Here is an 18766-nt window from a genome sequence, read left to right on the forward strand (position 1 = left end):
GGAATCCCCACTCCACCCCTGGACCTGCCACTGCCCCCCACCTGGGGGAGGTTACCAGAGTCCTGTGGCTCCCACTTTTGCTCCTTGTGTCAGTGGAGAAGACCTGACCAGACGCAGCTGTCCCCTGCTGTCATTTTATGGCGGGAGGGCAGTTGTGTACCTGGTGATGTGGCTGAGTTGGGTGGTGGTTCTGTGGGGTCCTGTTCCGGGTGAGAAGATGGCTCTATACATCAGCCTGTCTTTCACACATTCTTCTTTCTCTCTTCCTCCCTCTCTCCTTTCTCTTCCCTCCTTTCCACATCCTTCCTGTAGAGCTACTTGGTAAGTCAAACGTTGCCATCTCAGCTTCATCCAGGCATCCCTCACCCTTCCTCCACGCTCTTGGCTTCACTACCTGTAATCCTCTCCCCCCTCCCTCCACTCTGTTTTGGTTGGGCTTGAAATGAAATGAAACCTCTGGAGGCCATGCTGACGCAAGTGGTGCATTGAGGGTTGGGAGCAGCTTAAGCTGATGGGGCTGACTGAGGCTCGGCTCAGCTTTGCTGGAGGCAGAGAGGAGGTGGTGATGAACGCAGGAACCTGAGGTGTAAGGTGCCGACAGGCCACATGGCAAAAACGGAAATACTAAGTTCAGAGTTGCTTCATTCTTCTCAGTGAACCTTGCAACGGCCCTGTAAGGCAGACCAGCATTACTGCCCCCCCCCATGTTGCGGATGGCCAGGCTGAGGCTAAAGAAGAGCAGCTTACCTCAGGCCAAATTGGAGACTTGGGAGATTGTTCCAAAGCCATCTTATTTTGGCCTGCTGGCAAGCAAGACCCCATGGGAAGTGGGTGTGCGCCTCCCCTGCTATGCCAACCCCCTGACTAGCCCATCCACAAACTAGCTAAGCACCTGAGATGCCAAAATCCCTGGGGCTGTTGCCTTGCCTCTGTTTAGAGTAATCTCACCCCCCCACTCCCCATTTTGTTGGTAGAGTACAACTCCTACCCCCAACCCTTGGCCTTGCTTATGAGGCCTTTTAGGTCAAAATATGAGGCCTGTGAGGCTTGTGAGGCCTTTTAGGTCAAAATATGTGGTGTGTGCCGGGTTTATTTATCTATAGTTTGACCATTTCAACCTTGGGCCTTTCTTGGCCTTGGAAAGTCAAGTCCCTACCTTTCAGCCTAAGCTCCCTTACATGGTTGTTGTGAAGCTGTTTTCTAAAGACAGTGTTCTTTATGTCTTAAAAGAAGCCTAGCATACATGAAAACCCTTAGTTTGATTTGCAAGAGTTGCATTCAGGCCCCACCTTCCTGGGGCTGCAAAAAACTGGGTTATTTTACAGAATGTATTGCAGGCATAGGCAAACTCAGACCTCCAGGTGTTTTGGGACTACAACTCCCATCATCCCTAGCCAACAGGACCAGTAGTCAGGGGTGATGGGAATTGCAGTCTCAAAACATCTGGAGGGCTGAGTTTGCCTCTGCCTGATGTATTGGGTTCAATCCCAGTGTAAAGGATTTGGTAGCAGAAAGCAATGTGAAGGAGGAAGAAGGGGTCCTACCCTCTCCACCTGCCTGAGACCCCACAGAGCCACTCCTCTGGGCAGGGGTCTGCCTCAGTGCAAGGCTGCTTCATATGCCCTGTTGCCACTTTGAAAAGGGGGATATCAAAGGGCACATTCAAAGCACATACACTTTGGTTTCATCAGTTGAACACAAAATGGAAAAACAGCTTGAATTCTCACGGATCCAGACTGGCTCAGTCTCTCACTCTGGGGCCATCTTCTCCAACCTGGTGTTTTGGACCACAACTCCCATCAGCCTCAGCCTTCTCTGGAGGAAATCCTCCTTGGTATTGCTTATGGCAGGCATGTCCAAAGTCCATTTTGGGGGCCTAATGTGGCCCACCGGTCGGTTTAATCCAGCCCCTGTGGCAGTTTATTTCCTGGGGTTAAAACCTAAAAAAACCCTCAACAACTTCAATCCTAAAAAAAGGTCATCAACAACATTGGTTGGCCCTTTGGTCAGCCCCCATAGCCCTTCACGTCATCAAATCTGGCCCTCTTTTAAAAAGGTTTGGACACCACTGGCTTATGGGATTTGTAACCCAAAATAACTGGAGGGCACCGGCTTCAGGGAAGGCTGTTCTGGAAGGTGGCTAGGTCTCCTTCAGAGGGAGACCACAATTTCCACCTGCAGCAGAGTGCCACCATTTGTCTGGGCACTTAAGGGCCCCAGGTGCTTTCGGTTAGGGACCAAAGGCCTGGTTAAAATTGATTGGTGCAGGTTGGAATAACCATTCCTTCCCCCTTAGGCCAAAGCAAAGAGGAGGCCTTCTTGTCTTGTGCTGGGAGACACTCACAAGAGCATCCCTATGATCCCTCTTAGTATCCTCACCCTCGTGAACCACAAAGGCATAAGCAACAAGACATTGTCAGTGGGCACTTTTTAAGTTGGCTTTCATTTCAGGCCTGATCAGCATCACCACAGGGCCTCATTATTCCCATCTGGACACTCCTCTTTCTCTGGCTCTGCTGCACCGCTCCAGAATGGCTCTGGGGCAAATGCTGAGATCCACCCACCTTGGGCCCAGATCCGCCCCAGAGAGTGACAGCCTTGAGATTAGGGATGGGGGAAGAGCCACATTAAAAAGTGGAATTGGACAGGAATGCACCTTTCAGCAACAGCTCATCAGAAGGGTGGGTTGGTGCCTTGGCTTCCATTTTCAAAAGGCCAGTTCTGGCTTTCCCCAAGCATTATTAAATTCAGCAAGCGTTATATAGGTCTTGCAAGTTCCCCGCAACTTTATAGCTCCTTTTCCCTGGGTCTTTTGGCTGCCAAGCCCAAGCATCAGGATCTCAGCCTTAGCCCTCCAATATCCTGGGGCCCACTGCCTCAACAGCTTGGCTGTTTCTTGACTTCTTCTCAGCAATCAGCCATTCTTCCAGTCTTCCCTGTTCCTCCCCACACTGGTTTTCCACCCGCCTGGCTGCTCAGTCATCTTGCTTTACCTTCTTTGCATGTGGGCTGGTGGTGGTGGTGGTGGTGGGAGGCAACATATCTGAGTGACAGCAGGGCTGCGGTTGCACAAGGGTGGTCTTCATTGCTGTCCATCAAGCCAAGCATTTCATGGTTGGTTCTGCACACATTGTGAATTGCTTGCTGGCACCTCTGTTTTGCATAGCCTGTGATCAATGGGTGGTTGTGAGCATGGACAGCTCCAGGGGAGCCTTGATCCTAAGGGCTCTCTTGGTGTCTATGCTTCCGACGAACTTTTGAAGTCCATGTGTCTGTGTCTCCCTTTGTGTGTCCTTGAGTATTTGTATGAGTAGCAATACCCATCCACCCCAACCCAGATTCTCACAGCGCAGCCTTCCAAGCAACTGAGTCACACAAATTTCAGCACCGCTGTGAAACTAAGGTCTGAACTTGGAATGAATTTGAACTTCTGCTTTTGAATTACAGTGTTGGAATTGTGAATGGGTTTGTGTGGGAAGGAGAGAGTGATGAATCCAGCACAAACTGGGACGGAGGAGGGAAAGGCAAGGTGCATCATGGGAGCAGGGCCCTCTCAATTGACTCTAGGAGTCCCAAGGACCACTGTGCTCTGTATCTGGCTAGTGATACACAGATCCACTGCTGGGCCAACTGCTGGGACTCCTCTTGCCAGTGGGCAATTGCAAAAAGCCTGTGGGGTGAATTCAAAGAAGCAGAAAAGGATGGATCTAGACACACCTGCCCACCTTTGGAGGGTTGAAGAGCCAGAAGCCAACATGGGCCTCTTGCCCAATTTTACTGCTACACCCAGAAAATGAAAATGCTGCATAGCAGGAGAAGGCCTCCCACTGCTTTGAGCATGACCCCTTCAGACTTGTGTGGGCCAATAGGGCTTTCTTCTCCCTGCCACCCTATATGAGAAGGACAACCTGCATCTCATGTAACATCTAGTTATTGCTAGCAGTACGATGGCTCCTCTCCCAGTCTGGAGAGTCATGCTAGAGAGTAGAGGGTTGGCAAAGGACTTGTGTGAATCATGGAGATGGAGGGAGTGGTAACAGGAGCAGCAGGAATGGTGGAGCGATTGTGCTTTGCAGAGGTCACGATGGGCCAGAAGGTAGGAAGGTGACTTCACAGATTGAAAGCGAGGAGGCTGCTGTTCCAGATGCTGTAGAATGGCATAGTCAAAGGTGCAAAAGCAGAGTAGGGAGAAGAAGGGGTAAAGGAGAACTTGCTTCAGACTAAGAGGTCAAAAAGAGAAATATTTCATAGGAAGTGAAGAGGGTGGAGAGCTTGCATCCTTTGTGGGAGCCAACACAGGCGCTTAAGGAGAGGAGCAAGGTGCTCCTTGGAGTGGAGATGGGGACTGTTGTGACATCCTCCACTCCCTTTATTGCCTCATATGTCTTCATGAATTGGTAGCAGTTGGGGACTAAGGGGTGAAATAAGGCTTGGTTCCATCATGACATCTGCAAAGTCAAATGGTCAGTTGAGGGAGTAGGCAGGGGAGGGCAGTGCAAAGAGACTGGGGGGGGCATTTTTGCAAGCAATATTGAAATAGCATGGTGGGCATGTTCAGTTATGCAGAAGATGTTCCTGAAAAACAATGAAGGTTTTGGCTTAGCCCTGTTTACAAATATAGTTATTATTGATAGATTGAGTTTAAATTACTTGTAAGCTGCTTAATATTTAAGAAAATCCAAAGCTGTATACAAAGTATTCAGTGCACAACATTCAGACTAGAAAAGACATAAATACAGTTTGTTGCTTTCCACAGTGACCAGTGATATGACATATCTGGCCAATATCACTCCTTTCAGGATGCAGACATGGACAGAAATGTCGCCAGGGCTGATGTGGGCCAGGAGCCCAGTGCCTCCTGGAGGGCCAGCTACAGATATTAACAGTGGCCCTCACACTTTTATAGGCCTATGCAATATATGCAGTCATGATGCTACTTGTCAGAAATCATCAATTTTATCACATGTGAACATCCATAAAAATTAAGCAAGCATGAAACTGAGCTTCCCTCTGTCATAACAATAGGGATTGAGAGCATCAGAGCCAACATCACAGTTCATCAGAATGACAAATCCTGGACAACAGGGTCAAAGACCAGTGTTTACTTATTTAAAAAGTCATTTAACCTCTCTTCAGGCAAAAAGGCTTCAAAAATAGCTTGTAGATTGAACAAAAAATAGCCCCTCATAGTGTTTGGCAAACCAACTTGGGTGTGTTTCTTCACAACCCTCTGAGTATTTTAAACATCTCTCGTACAGGTCAGAGTACTCACAAAATGGTTGCTTTTGGTTCTTGGGAGCTATTCAGTAAGTCTGGATACGGGTACATTATGCTATAATCAAACTGGTTTAAACAGAATTTAATTTCGTGTCTGAACAATGGAAGATGAGGAATTGCCATTTATTGAGAACACGACAGGCTCTTTGATAGAAATCTGTGACACCAGGTTGGAGTCTGCTCTATGCCCAGGTAGTGTTTATTCAGCAGAGACCACCAGTCACTGAAGATATTGGGAGACATCACTTGCAGCAGTAAAATCTAGGAAGGTTTGCCTGTTTCTAGACTGGCATTTTCCCTACTAGAGGACCTCTCTGTGCTCCAGTTTAGGTTACCCAGTTTCACCAGTCAGGAAATATACAGATGTGAGGCGCCACATCTGTTCAGGGGCTACCTCCAGAAGTAGGCCAGAGCTTTGAGGCTGGACTTGGGGGCTGGTGGGTGAAGAGGAGGTGATGTCTCTGTCTCCCTGTCCTTCTTTCAGGTAAAGGGGACCTGCAGCCTCAACTGGACAATGCACTCCAAGATGTCAATGACATGTACCTTCTTTTGGAAGAAACGGAGAAACAGGCTGTCCGCAAGGCACTCATTGAGGAGCGAGGGCGGTTTTGCACCTTCATCGCTTATTTGCAACCTGTGGTGGTAGGTGCCCCCCACCCCTACCTTACCCAATATTCAGCTGCCCACATTTGTTTCATGGGTTGAGTAAACTGAGAAAACAAGCCCCTTATTTATAGTGTATTTTAATTTGCAAACAAAATTCTGGCAGCCACCCCCACCCCTCCCATAGTGACAGTATACATCTCGGGTATTGGTAGGTACTTAAAATATTTGGTGCACGGGCCCATTGGAGAAAAATGTGCGTCAATTTTGTATGTGGTGATTTATGCATATAGATGCAAATTTAGGCAACTTGCAGAGAAAAACAAACTCCGGCTCCTCCTGGACTTACTCTGAACTATGGGGTGTCAACAGGGCTGGATTGCACCCAACACTGTCTGTCACACCTGCACACACCTCTGCTCCCACCTGATGCAATGTTTCAAAAGGTCTTGCCCCGTACATATGGCTAATCTACATCCTGTCTTTATCTATACATTCCTTTCCAAGGCTTATTGTGGATTTAGGTGGGCTTGCCAAGTTAAGGTTAAGGAGACTGTGTGCGCCAACGGTGAATGAGACTTTGATCGAGCCCTTCTCTTGAGATGCTGTTGATTTATTTATTTATTTATTTATTTATTGCATTTATATCTCGCCTTTTCCTCCCAGGAGCTAAAGGTTGTGTATGTGGTTCTTGATGACTACATATTAGATCAGCCTTTCTCAACCTGGTGCCTTCTAGTTATTTTGGACTACAACTCCCATCAGCCCCAGAGGTGGACTGTGCTTGTGGTAGTATCGCCCAGGCTGCACTGCTAAGTTGCCTTTGGCTCTTCATCCATACTTCTATCTTCAAGGCTAGGGAACCATATGGCTGGGCCCTGCCCAGGTTAACCCACGTAACCTTCATCAGATAGAACCAGCACTTGCAAAGGGGTCCATTTGTGATGCAAGGATACTTATCATAGAATTGGAAGGGACCACAAGGGTCATCTAGTCCAGCCCACTGTAATGCAGGAATATTGAGTTGCCCGATTCTCTCCTCTTGTCTTTTTTGCAGAATGGAGAGATCACCATGCTGGGAGAGATCACCCACCTGCAGGGCATCATTGACGACCTGGTGGTCCTGACAGCTGACCCCCACAAATTGCCATCGGCCAGTGAACAGGTGGGAGAGCCAAAAGGATGGAATGCTGGGAAGGTTTTAGAAAAGGATGTGGGGGTTATTTGGATTTATATACCAAATCTGTATGTGAGTCTTCAAGTCAAATTCTCAGAGTGGCTTCCAGTACAAAAGATAAAACATTAACAATTTAAAACAACAATAATGAGAACACAGTAGCAGCTTCCCTAAATCAGAACCCTAGAAGGCCCTTGATTAAATTCCCAGTTAATTTATTGCATCATGCAGTTTGGGAAATATGGAACTAGTCCAGCCCAAGCTCCAGCTTTCAGAATTTAATTGTGACAGGTGCCCAGATAGCCCAGCATCAAACTTCTAGCAGTGGCAGAGTCTCTAACTGAAACCAGGGAGGAGGTAAACCGAAAGGAAGGAATTGGAAAATACTTCCTAGGTTCAAAATACCTTTATATAACGGAAACTAATTATTCCTTCACACCCACAGTGATGGATACAGGAGCTTATCCAAACCCAGTAATGACTTATGGGCCTTATGTGCAAACATATGTCTTTTGAGAATTAGACAAAGAAAAGAAGTTTATAAGGTGGAATTGAAGGGGTTAGATGGACCAGTGGTCTCGAGGCAGCTAAAGGTGGTCTTAATGGGGCATTGTCAGAATGTGTGCCTGCCTGTGTGGGATTGTTGAGTGGCCACTGGTGACATGTCCTCCTTTTCTGAGAAAGCAGAGTAACCCCCTGGACTCTGCTCTAATTGGGAAGACAAATGAGACACAATTGGAAGGTTTTGTACGTGTCACGGAGCTACCTTTTAATGCCAAATATTTTGCAGGTGATCAAAGATTTGAAGGGCTCTGATTATAGCTGGTCTTACCAGACCCCGCCGTCCTCTCCCAGCAGCTCTGGGTCCCGCAAATCCAGCATGTGCAGGTAGGTGTGTTTGGCGCAGCTGGAGGAACCTCCCAGCTGAAGGGCATGACTGCCAAGGGGAGCATAGCATGACCTGCCTTTCTCTAAGTGGGCCTCTCGCCACTCGTATGATCCCACAGAGATAGCGAGTGAAGTGCTTTAATTCTTGAGTGACTCTTTTCCACTCCTTTCTTTTTTTAATAGTGCTTTTTGTGGTATTCTGTTTAAAAAATCCCAAGTTCAAATAACTAATGCAAACCTCTCCCCTTCACTGTGGGAAGAGAAACTAGCAATTCAAAGCTCTGTTGACCAACAGTCCCCTAGTTTAGATCAACAGGAAGCAATGGAGACAGTCACCTGAACTTGCAAAGGAGACATGTTTAAAGGCACAGGAGCCCTGAGGTGCTTTAAGCACATGTTGCCTGCTCATGCTGCAACTGTGTCTCGGGCTCCCCCAGGAAACTCTGGCATGCCATGTGGACTAAGAAGTGGGGGAACATGGCACTTCCAGAGCAGTGGGCCTAGTGCAGAAACACCCTGGGATTGTGTGTGTGTGTGTGTGTGTGTGTGTGATCATTGTCAGGCCCTCAGCACCACTGCTGTCTCCTAGCTGGGAGAGAAGAATGTGTCACTTTCCCCCATATGCTCCTTTCCTGTTTGTAATGCCACTTAATTCCTCACAGTTTGTGTGGGTTGGACTGGTGGTTGTTTTTTTTAATAAACGAAAACAAAACTCTCTCTTCCTTCCTTTGCACCCCCTGCTATTCTCACTCCTACCCCATCAATGCGCTTTGATGATGCGCTTTGTCTCTCCTGCGCGCCTTGTCCTTACCCCCTCCTGCCCGCCATGCCGTCTCATCCTGCCACCCTTTAGCGGCACTAGCAGTGCTCAGGGTGGCCCCCCGTGGCTCACGGGTTCTCAAACATACTCACCAACTTCCATATGTCGCTACCGCAGCCTGGCACAGCCCGTCAATGCCAACACCCGCCTGTCCAGCGTCTCATCGCATGACTCTGGCTTCATCTCCCAGGACGCCATGTTCTCCAAGCCACCTTCGCCAATGCCCTCGGACCTCACCAGTCAGGTAAGCTCAGCGGGGCAGCCGCCAAAGGCCACAGAATGCAAAGGGGAAGCCCTGGGCAAACATGGCAGCTATCAACACTCTTCTTGCTGTTACTCTGCTGCAGGCAGGCCCAATCCAGTTGTGCATGCACAGCCTCTTAGGGGAAGTCAAGGGTGCTGGTGGCCACAGGACAGGTGACAGACCCCTTGAATGAGCTGCCATCCCCCAACCCCTCCAGTTTAATCAGATTAAACTGGCCTCAGTCCTTCCTTTTTATAAACCAGGCTGGTTGACTATTTAGGTGGGGTAAGTTCCCAGCACTACATGGGCTGTGCAATGGATGGGTGTGCCAGTCCCCATTTTAGCTGGTTCCAGGTGAGATGTTGACAGCCACGTCTCCTTTTTGCTTGGGAAGGGAGTAGGCCCAGAAATCTCTGTGAGGAAAAGAAGCCTGCTTCTCTCCTTGGCTACCCGGTGGTTGCGGAGCCCCAGGAACTAACAGCCTCAGCTCTCCAGGGGTGATGAAGAACTCCTACATAGGCGTCAAGGCCGTTCCAGTGCAAATTAAGAGCCCAGAACATCTGGAGGGCTCCAGACCTGTGAAGGTGGCACTAAAGCATGGATTTCTGAATCCAACAGCCGTGGAGGGTTACAGCCATTCAAAGGTTCTCACGTCCCCATTTCTTTTAAGTGTAAAGAGCCAGCAGCTCTTTCTCTGGGGCTTCTGCAACAGTTGGTCCAGAGGGATTTTATCCAAGACTTGCAGAGCGAAGGTTTATCAAGCCGCCCTGAGCTGAGGGTGGCTCCAGGAAAAGGAAGTTAACATATTTATGAATAATGTGTTTTTGTAAAGTGTCTCATGGAGGTGCAAGCAGAATGGCTGGCCTGCGGGCAGGAAGAGGGCAGCTGCCGAGTGCACCTGTGAGGAAGGTGCAGGAAGTTTGGGACGTCCCTCTGGCCTCCTGTGTGCCTTGTTTCCACACCCTGGGCGAGAGGAGGCTTTCCCCTCCTGCCTCTCTGCTTCCTGCAGCTGGTCCTTTCCTGTTGCCCTTGCAGAGGGAGGAGGCCTTCCTTCCCTCGGCTCCTTCCTCATCGCTTCCCCTGCTGAAGAGTTATTGCAGAGAGCCTGGAAGTGCCTGTGCAAAATCCATGTGAGGCCCCTCATGGGCTTCCCGTGAGCGTGTGTGGCTCCTCCGGTGCTTGCACTGCCTGCTGTGATCTAACACCTGGCTCTTAAGTGTCAAGGCTGGCTGCCCTGCGCTTGCATCCGCCTCCTCGGGTCTCTCTCTCTCTCTCTCTCTCTCTCTCTCTGCCTGCTGCTTTCCCTCCACCAGCTGCTTAACCAGGTCTCTTCTCTCCCTTCTCTCCCATATGTCTGTTTTGCTCCTGCTGACCTTTGGACTTTGGGCATGGCAGAAGTCCTCCAGCTCCGCATCGTCCGAGGCCTCAGAAACCTGCCAGTCTGTTAGCGAATGCAACTCCCCGACCTCGGTCAGTTCTAGCTCTGCCCCCGGGGCATGGTCAGGCGGCCGGAAGGTGACGCGCAAATCGGCAACATCCTTCCCACCCACCCACCCACCAACCCACCCATCACACACCCAGGATCCAGGGATACACACCCCACCCAGTGGCTGATGCACTGCAGGGCTTTAGCATGTCACAAACCTTTGGGGAAATGGACACCTCCTCCTGCTCCTCTGGTTGCCATCTCCCTCTCCTCTTCTTCCTCCACCATTTCTGTTCCCGGTCCCACCTTGTTGGCTGGCTTTTGGCTCTTGGCTTTTTGATGGTTGTTGTTTTTTTTGTCCTGGCTTGATGATTCCGGTGTGATTCTGGCTTCCTCTGCAGCTCTGCCCAACCGGTTGCCACGGGCCGCCCCCTTCCCACCCCCTGCAGGTTGGCTGGGTGTGCAGCGGTCATGCGTGTGCTCTGGGTTCTCTTCACCGTGGTTTCTTACTGTGTTTCAGTGGAAACCCCTGAATGTAGCTCATGTGGCCAGGACTGAAGGAAGCTCCAGAAGAAGCCTTAGCCTGGTGTGTATATTGTGGTGTGTCCGTTTCCAAGAACTTGACCAGGGGAGTCAGCTGCTCCAGAGCTGGAACAGGAGCCTTCTGTGGCTCTGTTGGCTCTGGAAACATGTAGCTCCAAGCCTAATCTTCCAGCAGCAGCCTAGGGATTCCCCTCTGGAAAGCAATGGAGGTGATGCTGCAGGGGTCACTCAGGAGCAAGAGCCTCTGCTCTGCACAAGTTCCGTTCTGTTTGGGGGTTTTTCTGCATCATTTAATATGCTCAATGGTTGAACCCATCCAGGCTCCCACCCCAGCATTTTTAGGTGCAGGTAGCAAAGGCTCCCATGTGGCCCCAGATCAAACCCATCAGGCTGTCTGAAGCAGTCGTTCTTTCCTCTTGTACACTGGCATTGTGAGCACATCAAAGTGCTCTGGAAACAGGAAGTGCTGCTTCCTTCTTCCTGAACACAGGAAGCCTGCATCAGGACAGCTTTGGGATGACAGAATATGAACTATTTCCCCTCAGCTGACCCACCTGCCCCCCCCCAAAGTCTCTGCAATGTCCCTGTGCTGCCATCTCTCTGAGTTGGGGCAGGAACTGCTTCCCATAAACAAACACCATGTAGGGTTTGGTGTGAGTGGAGTGAAGTGGTGTGGGGGAGCTGAGAACAGCCCCTGCCTGGAAGTCCTTCCGTTCTCAGATCAGCCATGAGCTCACTTAGACAGCAGTCTGCCTTTCAGGACCACTGTATGGATTGTGCAGAACTGAATGTGCTGTGTTTTGAACACTCAGTATTTATATAGCACTTTCTGTAAGAGGGAAGATGCATTCACCTGACTTTTTCCAGAAAATGTGTTTGAGGAGAGTGAGAGAATTGGGATTCCAGTGGGATGGGGGACACATATTGTTGGAGGTATCATGACTGTCAGCTGCTTCAAGCACTTGGGGAAGCAGCCCACACTTTTAAAAGGAAGCAGGCACCCTCCTGGCCTGGTGCCTCCACCTTTCCTGTCTTTGTTGAAAATCTTTTTAAGCCAAGGGGGGATTTCTCCATCAGCAGCCCAACAGAGCAAAATGGTGGCAGAGCCATTTTGTGATTGCCACAACCCCTGCTCTTTGCCCTGGGGTGGCCCTTTTGCCAATTCCTCTCTCCCCACCCCCTTGCCCAGTCCCTCTCCATCCAGTCTCATCTCCCATTCTGCCCTATTCCATACCCACCTGACTTTGCACTGCTGTGCCCGATGTTGGGGCCCCAGCTGTGCCGTCCTACCCATCTCCTCTTGGATTTTGCAGGATTGGTCCAAGGCTAGCCTCTATGAACAGCCGGTGGCAAGCACACTGCAGCGAAGGAAGGACCGTGTAGAGCATCTCCGTGAAGCTGAGCTGGGCTCCACCAGCCTGGTATACCCAGGAATCAGCTTGGAGGAAGGCTCCAGGCCCCGCATGTCCCCGGCCTCCATTGCTGCCAAGGTATAGCCAGCTTCAGTGTCAAAATGGGAGACCGGGGGGACAGGAACTTGGAATAGGTTTGGTACCCTGGTGATGGAGCACTTACTTGTCCCAAACCTTAGCTAGGAGAGAGGCAACTCCCTGGAGGAGAAGACCCGGGCCTCCTCTGCATGTCTTGTTCCAGAAGGAGATTTACCCAAATAGCAACTGGCATTCTTGAGCTGAGCGCAGAAGGGAATTTCAGGGCAGCAGAGGAAGTTCTCTCAGAGAAGTGTTTTGCAGTTGATGGGTTTTGCTCTCATGAATTGTGAAAAATTGCCACGCCCAGCATGCCAGCAGCTTCCTGTGTAGCCCTTTGCCCTGATGTGGCTTTGGAGCCCTGGAGGAATTGAATGATGCATGTCTGTTGCTTATACGTCATATGTTTGGTGAGGGACCTGCTTGAGTGACCCTGGCAGACATGATGCCTACTCTCACCAGCTGCTGTATGTGAGTCACTGGGGAATAGCCATGGGAGGGCTGGCCACTGCCTTTAGGTGCCACTTTCCTCCTCCCACTTCCACCTTGCCTCTGCCCCACAAAGCCCCCTCACTTTCAGCCCCCCTCCAGTACACACAAAAGAAATGGGAATTCTGTGCACATCCTGTCTTGAGCAGAGCTGCAAATGATGAGGGGCTTATGGGGTGCATGTGGAATTGGGGCACGCACGTTAGCCTTGGAGAGATCCAGGCTAACCACCCACATGGCACCAGCTGCTTCCTCACTGCAGGTGTTGTGTTCATGGCCAACATAGTTTTGGGGAGTGAGATAACTTGATCATTCTCCTATCTTCCCATCTCCACTTGCTTTCCATTAATGTTTTCTGACCTTTGGGTGCAGGTGGCCTGGCCCAGGCACACACATGGTGTCATCTCCTGCAGCTCAGGGTGCCATTTGCTTTGAGACCAGCTCATCACACCTCACCCTCCCTACCCCACCCCATTTTGTTTCTCCATCAGCATGGGGAGGAAGTGTCCCCAGCCGCAAGTGACCTGGCCATGGTGCTGACCCGAGGCCTGAGTCTTGAGCACCAGAAGAGTAGCCGGGACTCCCTGCAGTACTCCAGTGGCTACAGCACACAAACCACCACTCCTTCCTGCTCTGAGGACACCATCCCCTCGCAAGGTATCTCTGCCAATGGGCTTCTTGGCACCCAGGGAAGGAGTGGGGTGGCGTTTTACTTAATGTGGTTGCCCAGTTTAACAATTGATATTTTTAGGGTGGCATACATGGTTATTAGATTTATCTATATCTTGCCTCCCCTCCCCCCCGGCATGGGATTCAAGGCAGCTTACAACTAAAATAGACACAGGTTATATATATTAACAAAATCAAAATATATACGTATGAAAGATCTCATATAGTGGAGAGTGTTGCGCATGGGGTGCAGCAGTGGCTGCTTGGCTGTGCTGCACCTGCCAGCTGAGAATGCTGACACCCACCCTGTCATTCTGTCGCCTCCACAGGATCAGATTACGACTGCTATTCTGTGAACGGTGACATGGAAGGGGAGAGCCAGAGCGAATTCGACAAATCCTCAACTATCCCTCGCAACAGCAACATCGCCCAGAATTACCGGCGCATGATCCAGACCAAGCGGCCTGCTTCTACTGCTGGCCTGCCCACCGGCACTGCCCTGCCCACCGGCGCTACGCCAGGGGTGGCCACCATCCGCCGCACACCTTCCACCAAGCCCACGGTACGCCGAACCCTCTCCAACGCCGGCCCCATTCCCATCAGACCCCCCATCGTCCCTGTCAAGACGCCAACAGTGCCTGACTCCCCTGGGTACACCGGCCCCACCCGGGTGGGCAGCGAGGAATGTGTGTTCTACACTGACGATGCCTCACCAAGCGCCATGGACTTTGCCAAAGCCTCGCCCAAGAGGCTGAGCCTGCCAAACACCGCCTGGGGCAGCAACGTGATGGAGATCTCTGTGTACGCCGGGAAGCACCTCTCCACCGAGGAGGAGGAGCAGCAGCTGGCCGCCAACCGGCACAGCCTGGTGGAGAAGATTGGGGAGCTGGTAGCCAGTGCCCATGCCCTTGGCGAGGGCCAGTTTCCCTTCCCCACGGGGGTCTCTGCCCTCGGTCCCGGGGAAGAGACACCCACTCCTCCCCCGGCGGCCTCCAGCGACCCTCCGGCAGAAGACATGCTGGTGGCCATCCGGCGTGGGGTGCGCCTTCGCAGGACCATCACCAATGACAGGTCGGCGCCCCGGTTTTTGTGATGGACTCTTCCCCAGCGCCTGCTCAGTGCCCACCCGGTGGCTGGAGAGCAACCAGAGTCAGGACTAAACCAGGGGAAATGGAAGAGAAGTAAACGAACCACAAAAGGCAAAGCCACTTTATGGAGATCGTGTCAGAGTCTAGATATAAAGGAGACTAATCTATATGCCTTTGCTAACAAACCTGCACAGGCACAGCCTGGCACTGAACTGGTTTTGGAGCCTCTTTTATACACATTGTTTTTCCATCTGCTGCCCTGCCCAGGTTTCCTTTCCCCTCCTGCACCTTCCTTCATCCTGGCCTGCAGAGAGACCGGTTGCTGCTGCTGCCGCCACAAGGAGGGAGGCCATTCCCTTGCTCCATGATTGTCAGGGAGGAGTGAAAACCTGAACTGGATCTAGCAACTACAGTGTTCTTAGTATAAACTACACACACACCCCGACACACTTGCACATGGCAAAGAAATGGAGGCTGCCGTTCCTAGAGAGCACCCACCTCCTCCGGACAAAAAAATGCACTGTTAGTCCTGTGCTGAATCCTTCCTTCACAGCTCTCTGTCTGTCTGTCTGTTTGTCTTTCCAGTTATTTTCTGTTTGCTATCTGTTTGTATCAGCTACTTCAAGAAAGACTTTACAAGCAGCAGTTAACACCCCCGTGAACAATCCCGGAAGCCTCTCGTGTTCCCAGGTGGATCCCAAATGCGCAGCTGGAGGAGAGGGTGCAAGGGGCAGGGAGCGGACAACCTGCAGGCATGTCACCAGGCAGGAGGGCCCAATCCCCCCCCAAAAAGAGGCTGAGTCACAGCCACAGACTTATCGGCCTCTCTTTCCTCCATGGCTCTACTGGGAGAGGAATGGGCAGGTTGGTTATATTCAGGAAGAGGATTGCACTCTCGTCCGAAGTGGGCTAGGAGCTCTGTAATCTGAGAGGCCGAGGGTTGGGCTGCTGTTGACCGGCCCTCAGTGCCACTTCAGGACCGGGCTTGAACCTTTTGGTAAGAGCAGTGGCCATGGTTCTCCCTTGAAGGTGGGTGGGTGGGAGCAGAATTGGCAGTGATGGAAAGGTGAAGGTGGGCAGCTGTTGCTCTGGAATAGCTGTAGCTAAGTGGATATAGGGGCAAAAGAAGCCTTTTTGTGGATGGTAGTGGAGGACTTTGGTAATTGAGGGCCTTAGAGGGTTTTGAAAGCAGGGTGTGTGCAAAGACCAAGGGTGTCTGCTCTTGAATTCTCCTACAACCATCTGGCAAGGCCAAAGGTTGTCAAACTGATGCTCACAGGTTCTGGTGTCGCTAAAAAGGCTGTAGCGGAGTGGTAGAGCACTTGCTTGGCATGCAGAAGGTCCCAGGTTCAACTGTTGGCATCTCCAGATAAGAATAGGAAAGATCTTTGTTGTGGGAGGCTGCTGCCAAGCAGTGTTAGGCAAGGCTGAGTTAGGTGGAGTGCTGGGTCTGGGGCAGTGTCCTCTGCCTTTTCCAATGGAAGCCGGTTTTGGCCAGGTATGGGTATGGTTATGACTAAACCTGTGAGTGTGTGGCAGGGTGCCTCTTCTAACAGCATCAAAAGGGCCCCCATTTTGTCAATATTGGGTGGATACTTTGAAAGGGGTAAAAAGTATCTGCAGAGAGGGAAATAGCTGAACCAACCCTCTTGGTTGGTTCGTTTACCTTTGGCGATGTTGCTGCTGCTTAGCCAGATCTGATGTACAGTCAACCACATCCCATTCATGGTACAATTCCCCGATTCACCCTGACCTGCTCATGAAATTAAGAGTCCACTGCTGTAATTTAATATATATAAAAAAGTGCCCCAGCAGAAAGTGAGGAAAGATTGCCACAAGCAGGCTTTAAAAATGGGGGCAGAGGGGATTTACAGAAACAGGCCGGCTCCCTTGTTCTGGTTTTGGCCTCCAGATTTATAACCAGATGAATATTCAGCACGGCTTCTTCCTCTGTGCTTGGAGCTGAAGGAGCATGAGTTGGACTGCAGCTCCCAGCCAGAAGCTCCAGCTTGGGCCATGCAGCTGCTGTAAGAATGTCCACATTTCTCACTGTTTTAGGCTAGGAATGGAGAGCTTTTCACCTTCCAGTGTTATTAAGACTCCCATCAATGCTGACCATGGGCTAGGCCGGTTTCTGGGCCTGATGGGAGTTAAGAGTTCAGCAGGCCTGGAGTTTAGGGCATGCAAGCCAGGTAGTCAGAAGGAATATAAATACAAATTGTGCCTATCACCTTTTTAAGCTGTTTTGCTTGCTTCCACCTGCCCCCCAAATTTGGAACATACCTGCCTATTCTGCCCCACAGAAACAACTTAAGGTTTTGGATAAATTCATTGAGCTTATTTATATTAGTTATGTAATGCAACTGTTTTAACAACTACTTATACCCAGATCTGGAGAGTGCAAGAGACTTTGATCTACCTTGTGCTCACCCTGATACTGTCCCAGATAGTCTAGAAATCGGCTGTGTTGGCAAATGGAAAGTGATGTTGGGAAAGGGGACAGTCTTGAAAGAAAGAGAAAGTGATGGGGAAAGTCAGTGGCTGGGAATTAAGGTGGTCTAAGGTGAGGGGGAAAGAGGGAGAGGCCTTTCCCTGTGCTTGACTAGGAAGGAATCAGAGAAATGTAGAGTTGAAAGGAACCATGAGAGTCATCTAGTCCAACCCTTTGCAATGCATAAATCTTTTGCCCAAATCTTTTGGCCCTGGGTTAAGAGTCTCATGCTTTACAGATCAAGCTTCCTCAACGAATGAGGGTCCATTAAACGGCCCCTGCTGCATTACCTCCACCTTTTGTGTTTGTTGGGCTCAAGAATGAGCATGTCTTGCTTTTCTGTCCTGGGACTGTCGAGTATCCAAGGATCACTGAACAGCACAGATGTAGCACAGATGGGGTGGTTAAAGTGGGGGAGGCAGAGCCCATGCTAGACATTAGGGGGCTTCCTTTGTCTTTGGATTGGCCAGGCATTCGAGTACAGAGCTTACCCATGCAAAGAAAAAAATAAAAGATGGGCTTGTGACAATTATTCCAAGAGAGATGCCACCACGTTTCTCATAGCAGCAGCATAGTGGTCAACAACCCTTTCTAAAGTAGAGAGAGAGCACAGCTGTGGACAGCGTTGAGTGTTGTGTGGTGAGGCACGAGCAAAGCACAGCGGTGGTGAAAACACGAGGTGGCCAAAGCAGCCAACTCAAGGCCCCTTGCAAGGACTGGGGAGCCTAGAAGCCTCTGAGAAAGCACAACTGCACCTGCTCCCTCTTGCTGGATCTTCCCCATCTCCCCATCCTTAGCCCCTGCAAGGCACAGCAGGGCCTGGTGTTGTCGTTGTTGTACATAGAGCCACAGCAGTCCCCTCCACCCTCCCCACAGCCCAGACGTCTTATGTGCGCTTGCGTGGGTGTCACGTTGTAGCCTCCTTAACTCTTATACTGTCGTAGTAATAACAGTTTAGTTTCTAACCAACCAACCTTCCTGTGGGTGCCCCCCTCCTCCCTGTCATGGCCAGAAATGACAACAGTGACAATGCGTGAGAAATGTTTGCATTTTGCTTTTTATTTTATTTTTATTTTTTTGTACAGAGGAAAAAACCCTTTAAAATGTCTCTCTCAACTGATGTTAACTATTCTGGTGCTGTTAACTTGTTCTTTTTTCTAATTTATTTTCCCTACCCCCCCCTTTTGCTAGCAGCCCTGGCCTTACCCACCCACCCTCTTTCATTCTTAAAGTTAATTATCCTCTCCCTTCTCCCTTCATTTAAAATAGTCACTGCTACAAGTAACGAATGCACTGTGAAGATTCCAGTATTAATAAAAGTTGTACTGTAATTAACGCAAATTGGTTCCTCCCACCCCATCCCACCCATTCTTACTCTCCTACGCATAAGAGGAACAAAGCAGTTGTTTCTTCAGGCCAGGCACACAACATCCACAGGTGGTTTTCCTACCTGTAACCCTCCTGGAATCACAACACAAATGCTAACACACATTTGTCCCAGTCATTCCAATTCTGAATTTATGGTTACAGATATGGAAAGGTAAGTGTATTTTTAAAAAACAAA

General features: G+C 50.2%; 1 protein-coding gene across 6 annotated transcripts in view; it reads left to right on the forward strand.

Moving 5' to 3' along the window:
• The window catches only part of MTSS2 (MTSS I-BAR domain containing 2), a 64080-nt gene extending 45543 nt beyond the window's left edge, over positions 1-18537 (forward strand). The window contains exons 7-16 of one of the 6 annotated variants that reach the window (XM_082232596.1): positions 313-321; positions 5762-5919; positions 6938-7045; positions 7848-7945; positions 8883-9009; positions 10405-10479; positions 10956-11021; positions 12292-12468; positions 13446-13611; positions 13953-18537. In XM_082232596.1, coding sequence (XP_082088722.1) covers positions 313-321; positions 5762-5919; positions 6938-7045; positions 7848-7945; positions 8883-9009; positions 10405-10479; positions 10956-11021; positions 12292-12468; positions 13446-13611; positions 13953-14716 — 1748 coding nt within the window. In that variant the 3' untranslated portion in view covers positions 14717-18537. The remainder of the gene's footprint in view (positions 1-312; positions 322-5761; positions 5920-6937; positions 7046-7847; positions 7946-8882; positions 9010-10404; positions 10480-10955; positions 11022-12291; positions 12469-13445; positions 13612-13952) is intronic. The other 5 variants (XM_082232595.1, XM_082232597.1, XM_082232598.1 and 2 more) reach the window with 5 other exon arrangements.
• The last annotated feature ends 229 nt before the right edge of the window (positions 18538-18766 follow it).

The sequence above is a fragment of the Podarcis vaucheri genome, assembly GCF_965113315.1.
Source record: "Podarcis vaucheri genome assembly, chromosome: 7".
Taxonomy (NCBI): Eukaryota; Metazoa; Chordata; class Lepidosauria; order Squamata; family Lacertidae; genus Podarcis; species Podarcis vaucheri.